We start from the raw sequence: 16,816 nt of genomic DNA on the forward strand, positions 1-16,816 counted from the left end.
CGCACCAGCGAAACAGAGTGTTCGAAACTTATAGGGAAAGTGAGATCTCAAGCTGTAGACCAACCCAGACAAATCTGTTCGATGGATAGGAAGAGGATGGTGAGAGGAACCTACCCTCCAACTTTCAGCCAAATCAGACGGCTAGATCTCAGAGAAACTGCTCGCGAGAGCCTTGCTGTCTTCCATGAGCATTTTGCCGAAGAGAATATAGGATCAAACATGTGAAGAGATTTTCTATCTAGCAAGTGACTAAATATGAGATCAGATATGAACATAAAATGCATATCGGAGAAAAAGAATGAAAATAATTTTTTTTTTTAAGTAAGAAAATCCCAACCTCATCACAACGCAGTCACCACTGTGCAGTGATCGCCGAAGGGTTTGCGAGAACGAATACCACCACATGGGGGTTGCCACCACTAAGACGACAGGGCCGATTACATCCACGTCGCTCTCTCCCACAGTTGACGGCACAGGAGCGGGGGCTACCCGCCTTTCTTCTCTTCCTCCACACTTTTCAGTTCACATGTAATGTAGATGGGAAATTTTGTCCATCCGAAGGACCCAAGATTGTTTGTCCGAGGTTTAATCCGGGTTCCTCTGACTTTGTCCAATCCAAAATTTGTAACAAAACTTCAAATAGTGTTAATCTATATCTTATTTAGGGTTATATCCGGTTACCAAGCATGACTTTAGAGTTAATTGGACGAGCAAGTGATAAGTATATTCTTTATCAAGTTAAGCAGGATGAATGATGTTATCATGCTTAATTTTCTAAATACTCTCTACTTCTGAAGAGAAAGGCCTACTGATTAAATTAGGATCATCCATAGTGAACTTCTCAAGCAAGAGGCACTTAAATTGTTAAGGGGTATTGATACCACATATACTAAACTTCTACTCATTGTTTCACTAGTACTTTTTTTTTTTAAACTTAAAACTCTTGAAAATCTGCTCAGTTTGGTCCTTCAAATAACAAAAATTATAAATGATATTAACATGGACAAGTATGCCATTAAGTCGCCATTAGTTGAACATTTGTCTTGAGATTATGCCAAGTCACCAAATACACATTATATGATCAAGATGCATCCATGTCATTCATTTTTTTTATATATATATTCTACATGCAAACCATAATTTCAAAGAACCTCTTACGTAGCACCAATGCCCGCCGGTGCGAATTGAGCACTACTACACATCCAACATAGAACTACGACATCATTATTTTTTCTTCGAAAACTACTAAGTTCATAGTACACATCAGCAAAAGACACATGACATTGGGCTCGATTTAACTAAAATACAAAATCGAATTGATTCTTAATAGTTAAGGTACTTAATTGAATAAAAAGGTTGAGGCCGAAAACTCAATAAAGGGGCTACTTGGGCCCGCAATTCCAATCTTACATAATCGTAATGGGCTTTTACGGTTTTCTTTGAAAGTGGGCCGATAATCACATTCCAACAAGGAAATCTTGAGATATCGCAATGAAAGCCCAACCCACATTTTAAACACTAAAGGACAGTATAACCTAGTGCCACGGGCATCAAGGCTTGGCATGTTAGATGACCGGTGCAACTTCGACCGGTTTCTACATGAATTGGACCTTCTCTTCTTACTGGTCCATGCTTAGGTTCTCCGACGCCACCGTTCCGGCCAATCTTATTGATTAGAGAGCGGCTGGCTTCCGGCAGGGAGAAGGGGGAGGATTTCTTCGGCCACTTTTCGGTCCTCCGACGATTCTGTTGGATGATGAGAGGGAGGGAGCATGCCATTCTGTCCGCGCGCGCCTCTTCAACATGAGACTGGTATTATATTCATGATTTCTTATTTGTTCCATTTAGCTTCTTTTTTTTTTTTTTTACTGTCGTGTTTTTTTAATCTTTACAAAAAATATGCATACTTGGTTTGTCGGAAGAAGTTCCAGATATCGAAATGTTTCGCATTGGTCAACTGTGGAATGAATTCTCTTACGTCAAAAAGGGATTTCACGTGAAAGATGGGATAATCTGATCCTTAAAGGATTAAAATTAATTAAGAAATAACGTTCCCTTAATTAAGATTATAGAGCAGAATTCTTTTTTTAATAAGATAATTGACTTAATATCACATTATGCACATTGCACATCTCCAAAAGTTGCGCCTAACACAAGATGGGATGTTACACGAGGTTTATTATTTTTATTTTTATTTTTATTTTTATACTAGACAACCATACGTGTTCTCATCGGTCCATCCTCCCCCCGATTTACCAATTTGTTTTCTCTCTCATTATGCCTTTTTCGCTTCATTATCCTCTGCTTTCTTACAAAAGCAAGAATGGTTTGCGAAAGAAAGTAATTATGCATATTTTGATTTATCATAATGAAAATTATATCAACTTATTAAAGGCAGTATGAAATGATTAATTAAGATAACATAAATACACGTACGATAGAAAAGATATTCACACAATTTTCAAAGATACATAGAACCATCATCCTAAATATATCTAGTAGCTAGAATCATCGTCAAAGTCGCTCCCATCTTCGGAGCTCTCCAGTGCCCTCTTCTCTTGCTCCTCTTGCTCCTCTTGCTCCACCTCGTTCAGCTGGCACTCCTCCCTCAACTCTCCGTTCTCGTTCCTCTCCGCTCTCGCCTTCAACACCTCCAGCAGCTCGCCCACCACTCTCCCCTTGTTCCTCCGGTTCTTGATCAGGACTTCGCTTATGTCCGCCGGCGTCATATTGGCCTTCTCGACTGCCTCTCGGAGCTCGCTCGCCACCACTTCTCCGAGGTCCTCAGCCTCAATGTCCAGGTAGTTCCGGAGCAGGATCTTGAGCGCCGGGTACGAGCAGTAGCTCATGTAGATGTGCATGTCCATCCGGCCGCTCCGGAGTAATGCTGGGTCGAGCTTCTTGATGTGGTTGCTGGTGAACACAAAGATCCTCTCGCTCCCACAGCACGACCACAGGCCGTCAGTGAAGTTGAGCAGTCCTGAGAGGGTGATTGTATTGTCGTTCCTGTCCTCGCCACCGTGTGCCGCACGCCGTGGCGCGGCTTGTTGCGCATTCAACCTTTTTGGCAGACTGACCGAGCAGTCGATGTCCTCGATGACGATGATGGACTTGGAGCTGGTGTTCGTGAGGAACTCTCGGAGCTGGGAGTTAGAGCGCACCTTGGTCAGCTCGAGGTCGTAGATGTCATAACCCAGGAAATTGGCCATAGCAGCAATCATGCTCGATTTCCCCGTTCCAGGCGGGCCGTAGAGCAGGTAGCCCCGCTTCCAGGCGCGACCTGTCCGCTGGTAGAAGGCCTTCCCCGCCACGAAGTCGCGGAGGTCCTCCATGATGTCCCTCTTCCTCTCCGGGTCCATGGCCAATGTGTCGAAGGTGCTCGGGTGCTTGAACGGCACCTGTCTCCAACAGCCGTGCGAATTAGTGTAGAGGAAGCGTTCTCGGTTCTTGCGGCGGATGTCGTTGGCCTTGTCCATGATGTGGTCCAGGTAGGAGTCGAGGATACGCTCCCTATCGCACTTCCTGATCCGGAGCGTGAAGAAGCGCTTCTCGCCTCGTGAGGGCTGGGACTGGCTCTGGATCACCACATGCTCCCACTGAACAGAAACGCCGTCAAAGACGTCGGCGATGCAGTCGTTGTTGGTGAGGGCAAAGGTGGTGGAGCTGGAGTTGGGGGCGCGACTGAGGGAGAGGCAGCTGCAGGAGGCAGAGACGAAGGAGCTGAGGTAGAGTTGGACCGCGTTGTAAAGCTCGTTGACACCGTCATTCTTCGTGATTTCGAAGTAGCAGTAGGAGTAGTAGCAGCCAAGGGCGCGCTTCAGGAACTTGAGGGAGGCGGAACGGAGCTGTGGTGGGAGCACATTCCGGAGGATGGTCTGGCAGAAGGCCAGAGTACCCAGGAGGGAGGCTAGAGTTGTCCAAGTCTCCTTCATATCTGCCATTGCGGGTGAGTAAAAGTTGAGGTTTTCCTGGAGATCTCTGGGTTTGGAAGAAGGAGACGATCAGGAAGAATAGAGGTTGGGCTACTGGGGGTGAGTTTGTTTTATAAGGAGAAAATATTAGATGGGTCCATTTTTCACCTCGTCTCCTCTACGTTTCTTCTAGGAAGGTGCCAAAGAAAATGACCGGTCAATTCCACGGCATGGCCAAAAAAAATTCCATGGCACGACCACTGATATGTAAAAGGACTTCGTAGAGCGTGCGTTGGGGACATTTGTCAAGCAATCAAACCATAGAATTCTACCATAATCGTCCGACTGTCGGCAGGATCCATTTATAAAATCCGAACTAAAGGAATCCAATCAATGGTTTGGAAATAACTATTCAAAATTACATGCCGTAAAGATTCGATCTTTTGTATGTCTGGTTTTGTAGCGAGAAATTCGTGAGCGTGTCGAGTTTTTGTAAGCTTGGTCCATTGATTTTATGAGGTCTGACACAAAGCTCATTATGTTGGTCGAGTTCACATGGATTGGTCCACTCGGAACGATGGATTTATTTAATAAGAATAAAAAGGGAAAGGGCAGGATGAGTGGGACTGATTGGCCGATCATGGGAAGCTTAGGAGTGGAGTGGATTTTGGAGAGATGAATGCCATCGCCATTGGTCTCTTATGCGCGTCCTCCTCCAACTTCTCCATCTCAAAAGGAGTGAAATTGTCACCGTGACAACTACCGGTACACGACACTTCACTGTTAAAATATGTATTAAGTTTGAGCTCGTCAAACGAAGCTCGACTGCTGAAAATATGTGAAATGGGTTGCATGTAAGTCAAAAATTTGCGTGGGAGAATTACGGGTCGAGGTTTCACGATAGGGGTGAGCGGTTCCAGGTTCCCGTTCGGTTCCGTCCGGAACTCGGAACCTGCACCGCCAGTACAGGTTCCTCATTTTGAGGAACCCAACCTACCCCCGTGAACCCGGGAACCTTGGAACCCCCGTCCCGGGTTCCAGGGTCACGGCCAGGTTCCAACAGTTTTTTTTTTTTTTTTTTTTTTAGATTTAAACTATAACATATGCGCACGTTACCCAAAAAACTATAACGTACGTGCACGTTACCAAAAAAATATAACATATGCGCACGTTACCCAAAAAAATTATAACATGCACGCACGTTACTAAAAAAAAATATAACGTATGCGCACGTTACCAAAAAAAAAAAAATTATAACATGCACACACGTTACTAAAAAAAAATATAACGTATGCGCACGTTACCAAAAAAAAACTATAATGTACGTGTATACTACACGGTAACTTCCCATTGACATGTTATCTTAATACATTAACTTCGCACTGCACAACAATAATAGAATATAATTAGAAATTTCAAAACAAATAGCAAACTAGAAAGTAGAAATAAAACACCACTAGAACAAGAATGTCTAGAGATACAAGTTTTGAAAAAATTTCGATTAAACCCTTAAATGAACTCAGAAAATTCTGAAATTTGGACACGTTGTATTTAAGACCTAGAGGTACAAGTTTCATGAAGAAATCGTAGTCCAATTCGTTCTGGATTAAAAGATAAAATCGATTAATTTTTCCTATTCTCTACTTGCACAGTTTTTGAAACATTTTTTTTTTTTTGGTTAAATAGGCAAATGAACTACAAAAATTACGAAATTTAAATATGTTGTAGGGAAGACATGAAAGAGATATTTCATGCAGAACACATTTCCAAAAGAACCTCATACAAAATGATATAGTCCACGCATTGCAACTTACAAGATCCGAACACATCAGATTGCACAGTTTTAGAAACATTTCCGATTAAATACCCAAATGACCTTCAAAAATTATGAAATTCGACTATGTGATAGTCAAGACCATAAGGTAGATACTTCATGAAAAAATTGAAGTCAAATTCGTCCTAGATAATTAAATATGGACGGTTAAAATCCCTGTTCGTAGTACTGTAATTCCAGATCTAACCATCTCCAAAGGACCACGATTTCACCTACCTATTCTTGTTTTTTTTTCTCTAAATTTTTTATATGTTGTATCTCAGGATGTCCTTTACAACTTTTGTTAAGAAACCGAAGTGAAATTTCGACAAAAAGGTTGCCTTACAGTCCATGCATTCATCAAGGGTCGGTCCCAAAATCTCCAGATCCAGTCTTTCCAAAGAATAACGATTTCACCCACTTATACTTGTTTGTTTTGTCCCAAATTTGAGTATGTTATACTCCAAGAAGTCCTTTACAACTTTCATTTAGAGGCGAAGCCAAAATTCAACTAGAACATCATATACAAGTCACTAAAATATCCACGGTCGAGCTTTTTCTGCCCTAAGTAACGGTTCCGGTTCTGGTTCCGAAATAGGTTCCGGTTCCGGAACCGGAACTGGAACCGGTCCCCTTGGAACCGGGAACCGAACCGGACCCTCCTCCGGTTTGGTTCCGGTTCCCGGGTTACCCGGGAACCGCGCTCAGCCCTATTTCACGAAGCGTGAAGAAGAATCAATTGCACGGGACCTGTCGCCCTCTCCATGTCCTGTTTACATTATTGGAATCTTTGGGACGTTGAATTTATTGCCGCCGAAAGACTTATTTTGTTCACACAGAAAAAGGGCCTTTGTTCGTACAGAAAAAGCAACTGACATATTATATTATATTTATTTGTGGGGTCAGTGGGTTGAATAATTGATGAAGGATGTGGACTTATTTTGTCCCTCTCATTGACTCTTTTCAAGCGTAGCTGCACAAAGGGAAAGAGTAGGTGGAGCTCCCACCTTACCTTCTGCTGTCTTTCAACCAACCGAAGAAGCCTTCATTGTGCAGCAAGAAATGATGGGAAGGTTCTCTTGGTTATAAATAGAGTTCTCTTAACGATGAAGGTGGGCCTTTGTGCATCGAGAAAATATAAGAGTTTTTTTTAGCTACATTGATTAATATTATAATTTATCATTTTATGGGATTGGTCTAAGGTAAAATAGAAGATTTCTTAATTAGTTTAATATAGAAATAACTAGTGAAGTATGACTAAAAACTTTATAAATAATGCTTAAATCTATTTTCTAACCCTAACACACAATTATTCTCACATAAGAACCGTTAATTGAATGCTAAAAGCATAGAGTAGTTTCATTAAGCTAATGATTAGAGGACAATAACTCTTGAATTTGGATCGTCGTTATTACGTATTAAGAACCATGGATTCCAAATTATATATCCAATATATATTTGCAAATCTATTCCAAATCTATATGTTCTTAATCCTAGCTATGGAGATTGTAGGATGTGCTTTCGCGGCTTACAGAAAAGATTGAACTTTGAGATTGCACAAAAGATAATTGTGCAAAGAGTTCTTCTCATGAGGGTCTTGCTTGTTGTAATTGTATCCTATAGTAATTTTAGCTAGTTGAATTCATGTGATTAGAATTTGTGTAATTCTTTGAGTAAAATTTCATTAGTCATCGCGAGAGGTTAAACACTAGATGGGTTATTAAGTGTAATTAGAAGTTAGGAAACACCTAGAGAGTATATGAATACTTTGATGATTGTAATTTTCATTGTATCGTTTGTTTTAGGGTTAATACCATGAAAAACTCAAAACGGTATATTTATGACAAATCTATCCAAATTTAATTTTTTTACCATAAATAAACCTCAAACTAGTGTACTTATGATAAATTTATCTCAAATTAATTGTTGACCAACAAAAATCACAAACCGGTATACTTGTAACAAATTTACCCTCCATTAGCTTTCATTAAATTTAATCATTAAATTTACTAACCTAGATGACACACGGTGAAGTGGCAAGTTCACTCCGTAAAGTAAATATCACAAAAAATCCTAAATTTGTCACAGGTATATCAATTTGAGGTTTTCTATGGTGAAAAATTAGTTGGAAACAATTTTGATATTGGCGTACTAGTTTGGGAGTTTTTCTAATATTAAAAAATTAGTTTATGATAAATTTTTTATAAGGGTATCAATTTGGGGTTTTCATGATATTAATAATTTATTTCATGGTGAAATTCTATGCTACTTTCCCATGAATGCATGTTCCGATATTCAAATAAGTACACATAACTTCGATGTCGATTTATTTCCTTCCTTATGTTTATTATTATATTTGCTTGTCGGACATATATTCACGACACTTACTTTCATACCTCTCCCCGAAATCTTGGTCTACATTAATCATTCTGATGTTTCAAAGAGTTGCGTGTAGGAACTAGGGAGTCCATCGAGAAAAAGAGAGAATAAAGCCAAAAATGTCTCAAGAAAGGTTGAAATAGAGAGATCGGCTTTGGTTTTTGGCTAAAATGATGTATCCTTTTAAGTACAAGAAGAATAGTCCAGTGAAGATAAGAAGAAGAAAAGGGAAAGGGTTTTGTGAAGTTTTAGATTAGAGAGAGGGGCGATGTATCAAGGTCTTTGAGAGGGGACCATGGGATTGGAAAGGATGTGGTTAATGGGAACATTATTTGGTCCAATCTTTGATGCACACACCATTCAAGTCTACCAAAGTAAATGGGGGAGATATGATCTTAATATCACATCCCTAAATATGCGAAAAATATAAATATGTAAATATTATTTTTTGTGTAAAACTTTTATGAGACATACTTTTTATCAACATTTTTATTGGTGGGGTGGATTGTAGAGATGAGAAAATATTACATGCAACTGCAATGTCATGTCACTTATGCAATAGTCCATTCACAGTGCAACACGTTTCAATTTTAAGTTTTTACTTTTCCTTCTATTTCTTTTCCCCATTCCTTTTCCTTTATTCATTCCTTTCATTCCACTAGGACCACAACAAACATACTTAACTTAGACTCATCATCAGTTCAAACCTATGAATTGCCTTCCGCTACCACCTCACTATCGTCTCAGTCCTTTGTCCATCACCATGTCAAAGCCCAAAGAAAAGACATGATCTAAGAGGGTTTTTGAACTACAGATTGTGACTGGATCCATTAATGAGAAACCCTCGAATCTCCCAAGTCCTAAGGTTTTCTTATGTATTCTAGAATAATCCTGAGGGTGGGCAATGTTGTGAATTAACATTATTGTAATAAATGCGGGTTATTAAGTAGATGAGGAGATGCAATCTCTACCATTAGATTGATGAGAGATATACAATTATGGTTAGGGCCTCCTTTCTCTCCTGTGTATCCATCTCACAAGTGAATACAATCTTTAGAGCTTCTCTCTCTAGAATTTATTTATCTATGGTTCTCATAAGCATGAGTAAGTGAGATTGACTTGGGAAAAAATTCCTAAGGCCGCACATGTAAGGGAACGCTAGATTGATTGACTCGTGTCAAGTGGTATTAAAAGTTAGGTCGTTCCAAGACACAATGGACCCATGTTTTGGCCTATTGACCGTCCACGATGAGGAGCATTGAGATGGAAAGGCCACTGAGGATTGTGGGAGAGCCTCCAAGAATCTAGCCACCCAAGCAAAAAAGGGCCGTGGTAACTCAAGTTAGAGGGACATATGGGTGACTTGGAGACTTGCATGGTGAAGATGGAGAATGTCGTCACAAACCTCCAAGGAATGGTTGAGGGAACCTTCTGTGATCATCGAAGGAGGCGAGACCAGTAACGAGGGAGCTCAAGGCCAAAGTGCAAGGGCATAGATATGCATTGGGAGAACTCCAAAGGGAGACACTGGGAAGCCTAACTAACATAACCAAAGAACTCAAGTAGGGGGATGATGCCTTGGAGGCCTTGGTAGAGGCCATGCACGTGGAAATGACTAAGCTTTAGGCAAAGGTTACCAAGGTAGAAGTAGCATGCATGAATGGGATGGTCACCGTTCAAACAAGTCCACAAGTGGACACCACGAAGCCAAAGTAGTTCAAAGGTTCATGGATGGCCAATGATATGGTCAACTTCCTATGGTACATGGAACTATACTTAAATTCCATTGGGGGTTACCAATAGTGCACTATGGATAAGTACTGCAACTATGTACTTGATCAATAATGCTTTGTTGTGGTGGTATCGTAGGTCCAATGATGGGAGTGGTGAACCTATCACAAACCTAGGAAGTGTTCATCAAGGAACTCCAACGACAATACTATCCCACGTATGCAAAAGAGGAAGCTTAGGAGGAACTCCGTTGCCTAGAGCAAAAGAGAGGACTTCGGGATTATGTGAAGAAATTCTTGGAGTTGCTACTTCAAATCCCATCCACGAACAACAAGAAGGCTTACTAGCAACTCGTGGGTGGCCTCAAATCATAGGTGAAACAAGAGTTGAAGTGACACAATGCGAGCGATCTCTCTACGACCATGTCCATGGCCGAGACCCTTGGGAAGTACAAAGCACCTTCCCCTTGCAAATCGAGCTCCCGATCAAGGGACAAGGTCACCGGGTGGGGTAGATCACAGCAAGTTCCATTGCTCAAGTAGAAGCAAGCTACTAGTGGCCCTTCTAAGAGAAAGGCGAAGTGAGTAGTGGATGACATAAGAAGGAATGCCCAGCCTTCAAGTGGTTTTGTGCAACGATGCACAGATGGCTTGTGAATGCCAACTCCAAGCAAACTTGTAGCGCTTGTCAAGAATCACGAGGAAAAGCAAGAGGAGGCATGATTAGGTTCGTTGCAAATCCTAAGCTCAATCAAGTACATGAAGGCAAACAAGCCCAAAAACTCATGTTCTTGGATGTGACGATCGAAGGAACCATGATGAGTGTACTCGTGGACATTAGGGCATCCAATCTATTCATGTCGGAAGAGGCCACAAAGAAACTCATCTTTTGAGTTGAGAAAGTAGCCAGGTGGTTCAAGACGGTGAATTCCAAGGAAGTCCCAACATGCTACATGGCTAGGGACATAAAGGTTAAGCATGAGCAGTGCACCTTCGCATAGCGAGAAGTGCGCCTTCGCATAGCGGGAAGTGCCATTCCTAGGGCACATCGTCAACAGTGGACAAGTGTGGATGGAGTCAGCCAAGATCCAGGCCATTGTGGATTGAGAGTTGTCAATTTGGGTAATAGAGAAGAGATCGTTCCTTGATCTTGCTAATCACTACCGACAAGTCATTCAAAATTATTCAAGTATCTCCATGCCACACATGGATATGCTGAAAAATGAGATGCTATGGGAGTGAAAGGATCAATACCAAAAGACGTTCAATTGGCTAAAGCAAGCAATGCAAGGAGCTAGTGCTCGTGCTGTCCCGACCATGCCAAGCTATTCAATTGATTAATTTATCATAAGTATATTAGTTTAGAATTTTTATGGTCAAAAAATTAGTTCAGAGCAAATTTATTATAGATGTGCTGGTTTGGAGGTTTTCATGCTACTAGTCCTTTCAAATAAAAGTAAATAGAAGTCAGGTGAGAGGAGAGATGGCCGGTGCGTTCCACGCACGCTTAAAAGATGCTTAGTGGCGATGAGAGGAGACGATGAGAACCAGCCATGCTCAACCCCTCCCCCTTCTGCTTTTGCTTTGTTTCCTTGGGAGAAGTGAATGTACAGATTGGCAAAAATATATCATTCAATGATTACCTCAATAAGGAATTGTCATTTGGTATTACGATGTTTCAATAGTCACATCTTTCGTGCTATAAGAAAGGAAGAAAAATTGGAACAATGTTTGACTGCACAAGCGACGATTAATAATTAATTGAGAATGAATGGTGCGAAATCCGTCTATCACACCATAGCGATAGTTCAATTAATGAAGTACATGGTACTTTTTTTATATATAAAATAAAAGAGTTGGGAGATGGGTCCAACTGAACAATGCCTTTTGAACGCTGTTAAAAGGGCCGTATCACCGAAGCGCTAGAGGTCAAGGAACTAATTCGTCAACACAATAATCACTCATTAGTGTCGTGAGCGGGTTCGACCTCTTACAAGCTAGTAAGTTGGAAAGTATAATCGTGCATCACTAGCCTACTAAAGCCATGGATGAAAGTCTTATGAAATTAGGTGGAGGAGGTTTATTGAATTTCACATTTATGTCATCGAGGCATATATAACCAACAAATGGAAGGAGAGGAAGATCTTCGATTTTGCAATATGTTGATTCTCTGTCATTAGGGAAAGTTCAATCGCAACATCGTCACTTGCACGCTGACAAGCTCTTCCAACCCCACTTAAGCCGACATTTGCAGGAAAAGTTCAATTTGTAAGCAAGAGGGACCCAATTTTCTCCACTCACCTATTTCTCTTTATATAGAATAAGTCTCCTTTCGGCTTTTGAATAGAAGTTTTATTTCGAACTATCTAATCGAAAATATTTCTTTGCGAAAGGTGAAGCCATTCTTACAAAATAAAACCGAAAAAAAAAAAATTAAGTATATGAAGCCCATTTGTAGATAACCTATTTCTTTAAAATGAATACAAGTTTATGATTTGATAAATTGAAAAAGCGTCACAACCAACTATCCGTGTGCCAGGTTTAAAGAGAGAGAAAGCAAAAAAAAAAAGGAATAGAGACTCGAAGCTCTCCAAGCCGCTGAAAGTTCTGGGTGTCTTCTTTATCGTGGACACATATATGTTGTATGGATACCTCGAAGTAATGATGTTCATGCAGTTGTCGGTCCATCTACATCTAGGATTCCAAGTTGATGTCGGAAACATTGGACTTAAGTGCAGGCCAAGTACATATGAGGGATGTGCTAGGACTAGACTCAACGAGTCTACAAATGCTTTTCCACCACCATGAAGACAAAAGCATTAGATTGCATATGCTGTCGAGAGAATGTTTTAGGACATGAAAGCTGAATTTTAGCCCATGAGTCTTTCCTCATTTTCAGTCCATGCTCTGAAAGAAAGGCTAACAACTTTGGGAAAGCTTAGGTGCATTTCTGCATGAAACAGTTAAACCAACACCACGGTACAGTTAACGCTAAAACAAGCAAAGCCCAACTCTCTTCCATGAGTGTTCTACCAATGTCAAATCAAAACTTTTAAGTCAATGCACACCAGTTCATGCATCAGTTCACGACATTCTTTTCAAGAATAACCATTTTCCATCGTTACACCAATTATACGAACACGAATTAACTAAGCAACAGGATCCCAACCTATGGGAATGAAAGTTGTATCCTCCTATCAGCGTTCAATACAAAATCGTACATAGCATTAGGAGCCGCCACAAACTTATTTGGGGCCGCTTAGGAGCCAAGTGAAATGTGGAGAGATAAAATACTTCCTACAAACTAGAGATTCTAAATTCAGGAACTTGATTATACTAGTTGTTTAATTAATGACCATTTGATATCAATTCCCAATCTTTCAAAAACGATTTTCACACTATATTTTCCCATTTTATTATCCTATGTCAGTAAACAATGTTCATGCATGGATATGCAATCATATAAGTAAACAACCACAATCAAGTGACAAAGATAAAGTGAGAGAAATTAAACCCAATATGAGTGGGACAAAATTATACAGGGCCTTGTTATCAAGCCCTGGGACATGAATCCTAGGAGTTAAATCAAAGTCTAACTCTTGACTAAAGAGAACTATCTACAAAAAGTTAAATCACCAAGTGAAACTAATTAAAACACGCATTGATAGGCAAGGATACCGCGAATATGAGAATGGATTAACAGCGACCTAGCAAGCGCTAGATTTGGATATGCAGGGAGCGAACACCATTACACTCCAGATTAATGAGACAACGGTTAAAACAACAGCTCCCAAATCAAGTCCCCAAGCAACACTTCTCCATGGAGAGAGAAGAAAACATCAAACCCGATTTTTCGATAGAGGACCAGGATTTGTTATTTGACCACCATGCCATCAGCAAAACAGATTTGAAATTGGACACCCCCAACAAACCCTTTCTAAGAAACCAACATGTTGAATGCTCATGATCTGTCGGAACCCTTCATAGTAAAGTTTTCCCTCTCATTTTGCCTTCTCCGCTTCATCATCCTCCACTTTCTTGCGAGAATCGGTGTCGCAGTGGCTCCCATCTTTGGGGCTCTCCAGAGCCCTCTTCTCTTGCTCCTCCTCCTCCTCCTCCTCGCCGTTCAGCTCGCGCTCCCTCTCAACCCCCCGTACTTCTCGTTCCTCTCCGCTCTCGCCTTCAACGCCTCCAGCAACTCGCTCACTGCTTTCTCCTTGTTCCTCCGGTTCTTGATTAAGACTTCGCTTATGTCTGCTGGCGTCATCTTGGCCTTCTTGACTACCTCTCGGAGCTCGCTCGCCGCCGCCGCCTCACCAAGGTCCTCAGCCTCGCTGCCCAGGTAGTTATGGAGCAGGATCTTGAGCGCCGGGTACGAGCAGTAGCTCATGTAGATGTGCATGTCCATCCGGCCGCTCCGGAGCAACGCTGGGTCGAGCTTGTCGATGTGGTTAGTGGTGAACACGAAGATCCTCTCACTCCCGCAGCACGACCACAGGCCATCGGTGAAGTTGAGCAGTCCGGAGAGGGTGATCGGGTTGTTGTTCCCGTCCTCGCTACCCAATGCGGCATTAGGGGCACCAGGGTCGGAGCAGCTCCGACGCGCGAGGTCTTGGGGCGCCTTCGACCTGTTGCACAGATTGGCCGAGCAGTCGATGTCCTCAATGACGATGATGGACTTGGAGCTCGTCCTCATGAGGAGATCTCGGAGCTCCGAGTTGGAGAGCACCTTGGTGAGCTCGAGGTCGTAGATGTCATAGCTGAGGAAATTGGCCATGGCAGCGATCATGCTAGATTTCCCCGTCCCGGGCGGGCCATAGAGCAGGTAGCCCCGCTTCCAGGCCCGGCCTGTCCGCTGGTAGAAGGCCTTCCCGGCCACGAAGTCACGGAGGTCCTCCATGATGTCCCTCTTCCTTTCCGGGTCCATGGCCAATGTGTCAAGGTGCTCGGGTGCTTGAAGAGCACTGGGTTCCACCCGCCGTGCGAATTAGTGTAGAGGAGGCGTTCTCGGTTCTTACGGCGGATGTCGTTGGCCTTGTCCATGATGTAGTCCAGGTAGGAGTCGAGGATACGGTCCCTGTCACATTTCCTGATCCGAAGCGTGAAGAAGCGTTTCTCACCCCGCGAGGAGGGCTTGACTGGCACTGCGTCACCGCATGCTCCCACTGGACGGAAACGCCGTCAAAGATGTCGGCGATGCAGTCGCTGTTGGTGAGGGTGAAGGTGGTGGAGCTGGAGTTGGGGGCGCGACTGAGGGAGAGGCGGCTGCAAGAGGCGGAGAGGAAGGAGCTGAGGTAGAGTTGGACGGCGTTGTAGAGATCGTTGATGCCAACGGCCTCGGTGATTTCGAAGTAGCAGTAGGAGGAGGAGAAGCCGAGGATCCGCTTCAGGAACCTGAGGGAGGCATAGCGGAGCTCCGGCGGGAGCACCGCCTGGAGGAGGGTCTGGCAGAAGGCCAAGGTGCCCAGGAGGGAGGCCAGAGAGGTCCAGGACTCCTTCATATCTGGCATTCTTCGTGAATGAAAGTGAAGGTTTTCCTGGAGATTTCTGGGTGTGGAAGAAGGAGATGATGAAGAAGATGGGAGGGAGGGGGGAGCGTTGTGGTAAGTTAATATAGGGGGAGAGAAGAGGGCCATGCCGGTCCACTTCAAAGCGAGCAGCAGACCACCACCCCATTGGACTCCATAAGTGTGTGTCTCTTTCCTTTTCACATTCTTCCTTTTCTTGGTGGAATTGCCCAGGAACGTGACTACTCAATTCCATGGAACGACCACAAAAATGTAGAGGCCTTCCTGAAGCGTGCCCCGGGTATATTTGTTAAGCAAACCGAACCATAGAATTCTGCAATAATGTATAAAATTCGGACTAAAAGAATCCGATCGATAGTTCGTAGCTAACTATTTCAACGTAGATTCCACGAAATTTCAAATTTTCACCGCATGTTCCTCGTAGCGTATATTTTCGTGCGTCAGTATCGTGGGGAGATATTCGAGGGTGCATCAAGTTGACGTAAGCTCGATTCATCTATTTCGTAAGGCTCAAGTAAGACTCTCCATCCACCGAACTCGATCCGATTGGAAATGACTCCTTCGCTTAATAAGAATTGAAAAAAGGGAAGGGGGCGGCTGAGTGTATCTGATTAGCCCATTAACGGGGATCAGGAGTGAAGCAGAGGAACTTCTCTTCCTCAAAAGAATGGAGTAGTGACTGGGACACCCTCTCTCTCCTCGGCGACACTTACTTTCCTCATTTTTCAATAAAGGGCGGTTGACAATGGGGAGCTTGTGGAGAAAAAGAGAGAATAAAAACAAAAAAGCCTCAAGAAAGCTGGAGAGAGAAAGAGAGACGGAGGTGGAGGGCGGGGGACAGAGACTTTGGGGTCGTGTTTCTTCTCTGTCGTGTTTCTTCTTGGATGAACTTTCGCCGGTATATTCTATTGCGAAGGAACAGGGAGGAAGGAAGCGCGACCAGGAAGGTTCAGGTCGTGGGTTCCGATCTTTCAGTCAAGAGAGGAAAAGACGTGTGGCTCTCCGATGAGAGAAAAACATTGGGTACTCCTGTCGTGCTCCGGTGCCCACTGAGAATACGGCACGTGTCCAAACTATTTCTCCTGACCCGTCATGAGGGATTGATATAGGACATCCGGCCCTACGACAAAGGGATCCGAGGGGAACGAGGTAGGGGGATAGGGCCGAACAGTACCGGCTCTAGAGTTGGATCCAGGTGAGTATCGCGCACGCATGTGCATTGATACGAAGAGTGAGACCAAAAAAAAAGCTCGGCCCCTAGGCAATTTTTCTTTTTCTTTTTTTTTTGAAGATATAGGCACTTTTATGGTGATTATTAACAATTTGTCGCAACCACTGCCGTGCCGATCTTCGCGCTCCCACCAAAGATTGTTTTTATGTTGACCCTTCCGTCTTTTCTTTCTAAATTAACGCAAGTTTCATCCTAAAAAGAAAGAAAGAAGATATTTTCAGTGG

General features: G+C 42.8%; 2 protein-coding genes across 2 annotated transcripts; both read right to left on the reverse strand.

Moving 5' to 3' along the window:
- Window positions 1-2,460: 2,460 nt before the first annotated feature.
- On the reverse strand, window positions 2,461-3,993 carry LOC120294960 (AAA-ATPase At5g57480-like). Its single transcript, XM_039316121.1, has one exon. The coding sequence runs from the start codon at window positions 3,939-3,941 to the stop codon at window positions 2,496-2,498; it is 1,446 nt and encodes a 481-aa protein (XP_039172055.1). The 5' UTR covers window positions 3,942-3,993; the 3' UTR covers window positions 2,461-2,495.
- A 9,570-nt stretch (window positions 3,994-13,563) lies between these two features.
- Window positions 13,564-15,602, reverse strand: LOC104437374 (AAA-ATPase At5g57480). Its single transcript, XM_010050315.3, is given in 4 exon segments — window positions 13,564-13,983; window positions 13,986-14,774; window positions 14,777-14,965; window positions 14,968-15,602. Coding segments are annotated over 4 exon segments (1,629 nt in total). The 5' UTR covers window positions 15,470-15,602; the 3' UTR covers window positions 13,564-13,834.
- Between the last annotated feature and the right edge of the window lie 1,214 nt (window positions 15,603-16,816).

The sequence above is a fragment of the Eucalyptus grandis genome, chromosome 6 (genome assembly GCF_016545825.1).
Source record: "Eucalyptus grandis isolate ANBG69807.140 chromosome 6, ASM1654582v1, whole genome shotgun sequence".
NCBI classification, from domain to species: domain Eukaryota; kingdom Viridiplantae; phylum Streptophyta; class Magnoliopsida; order Myrtales; family Myrtaceae; genus Eucalyptus; species Eucalyptus grandis.

Coding starts and splice junctions, on each gene's coding strand:
- LOC120294960 (XM_039316121.1), bottom strand. CDS start 3,941: ATGGCAGATATGAAGGAGACTTGGACAACTCTAGCCTCCCTCCTGGGT.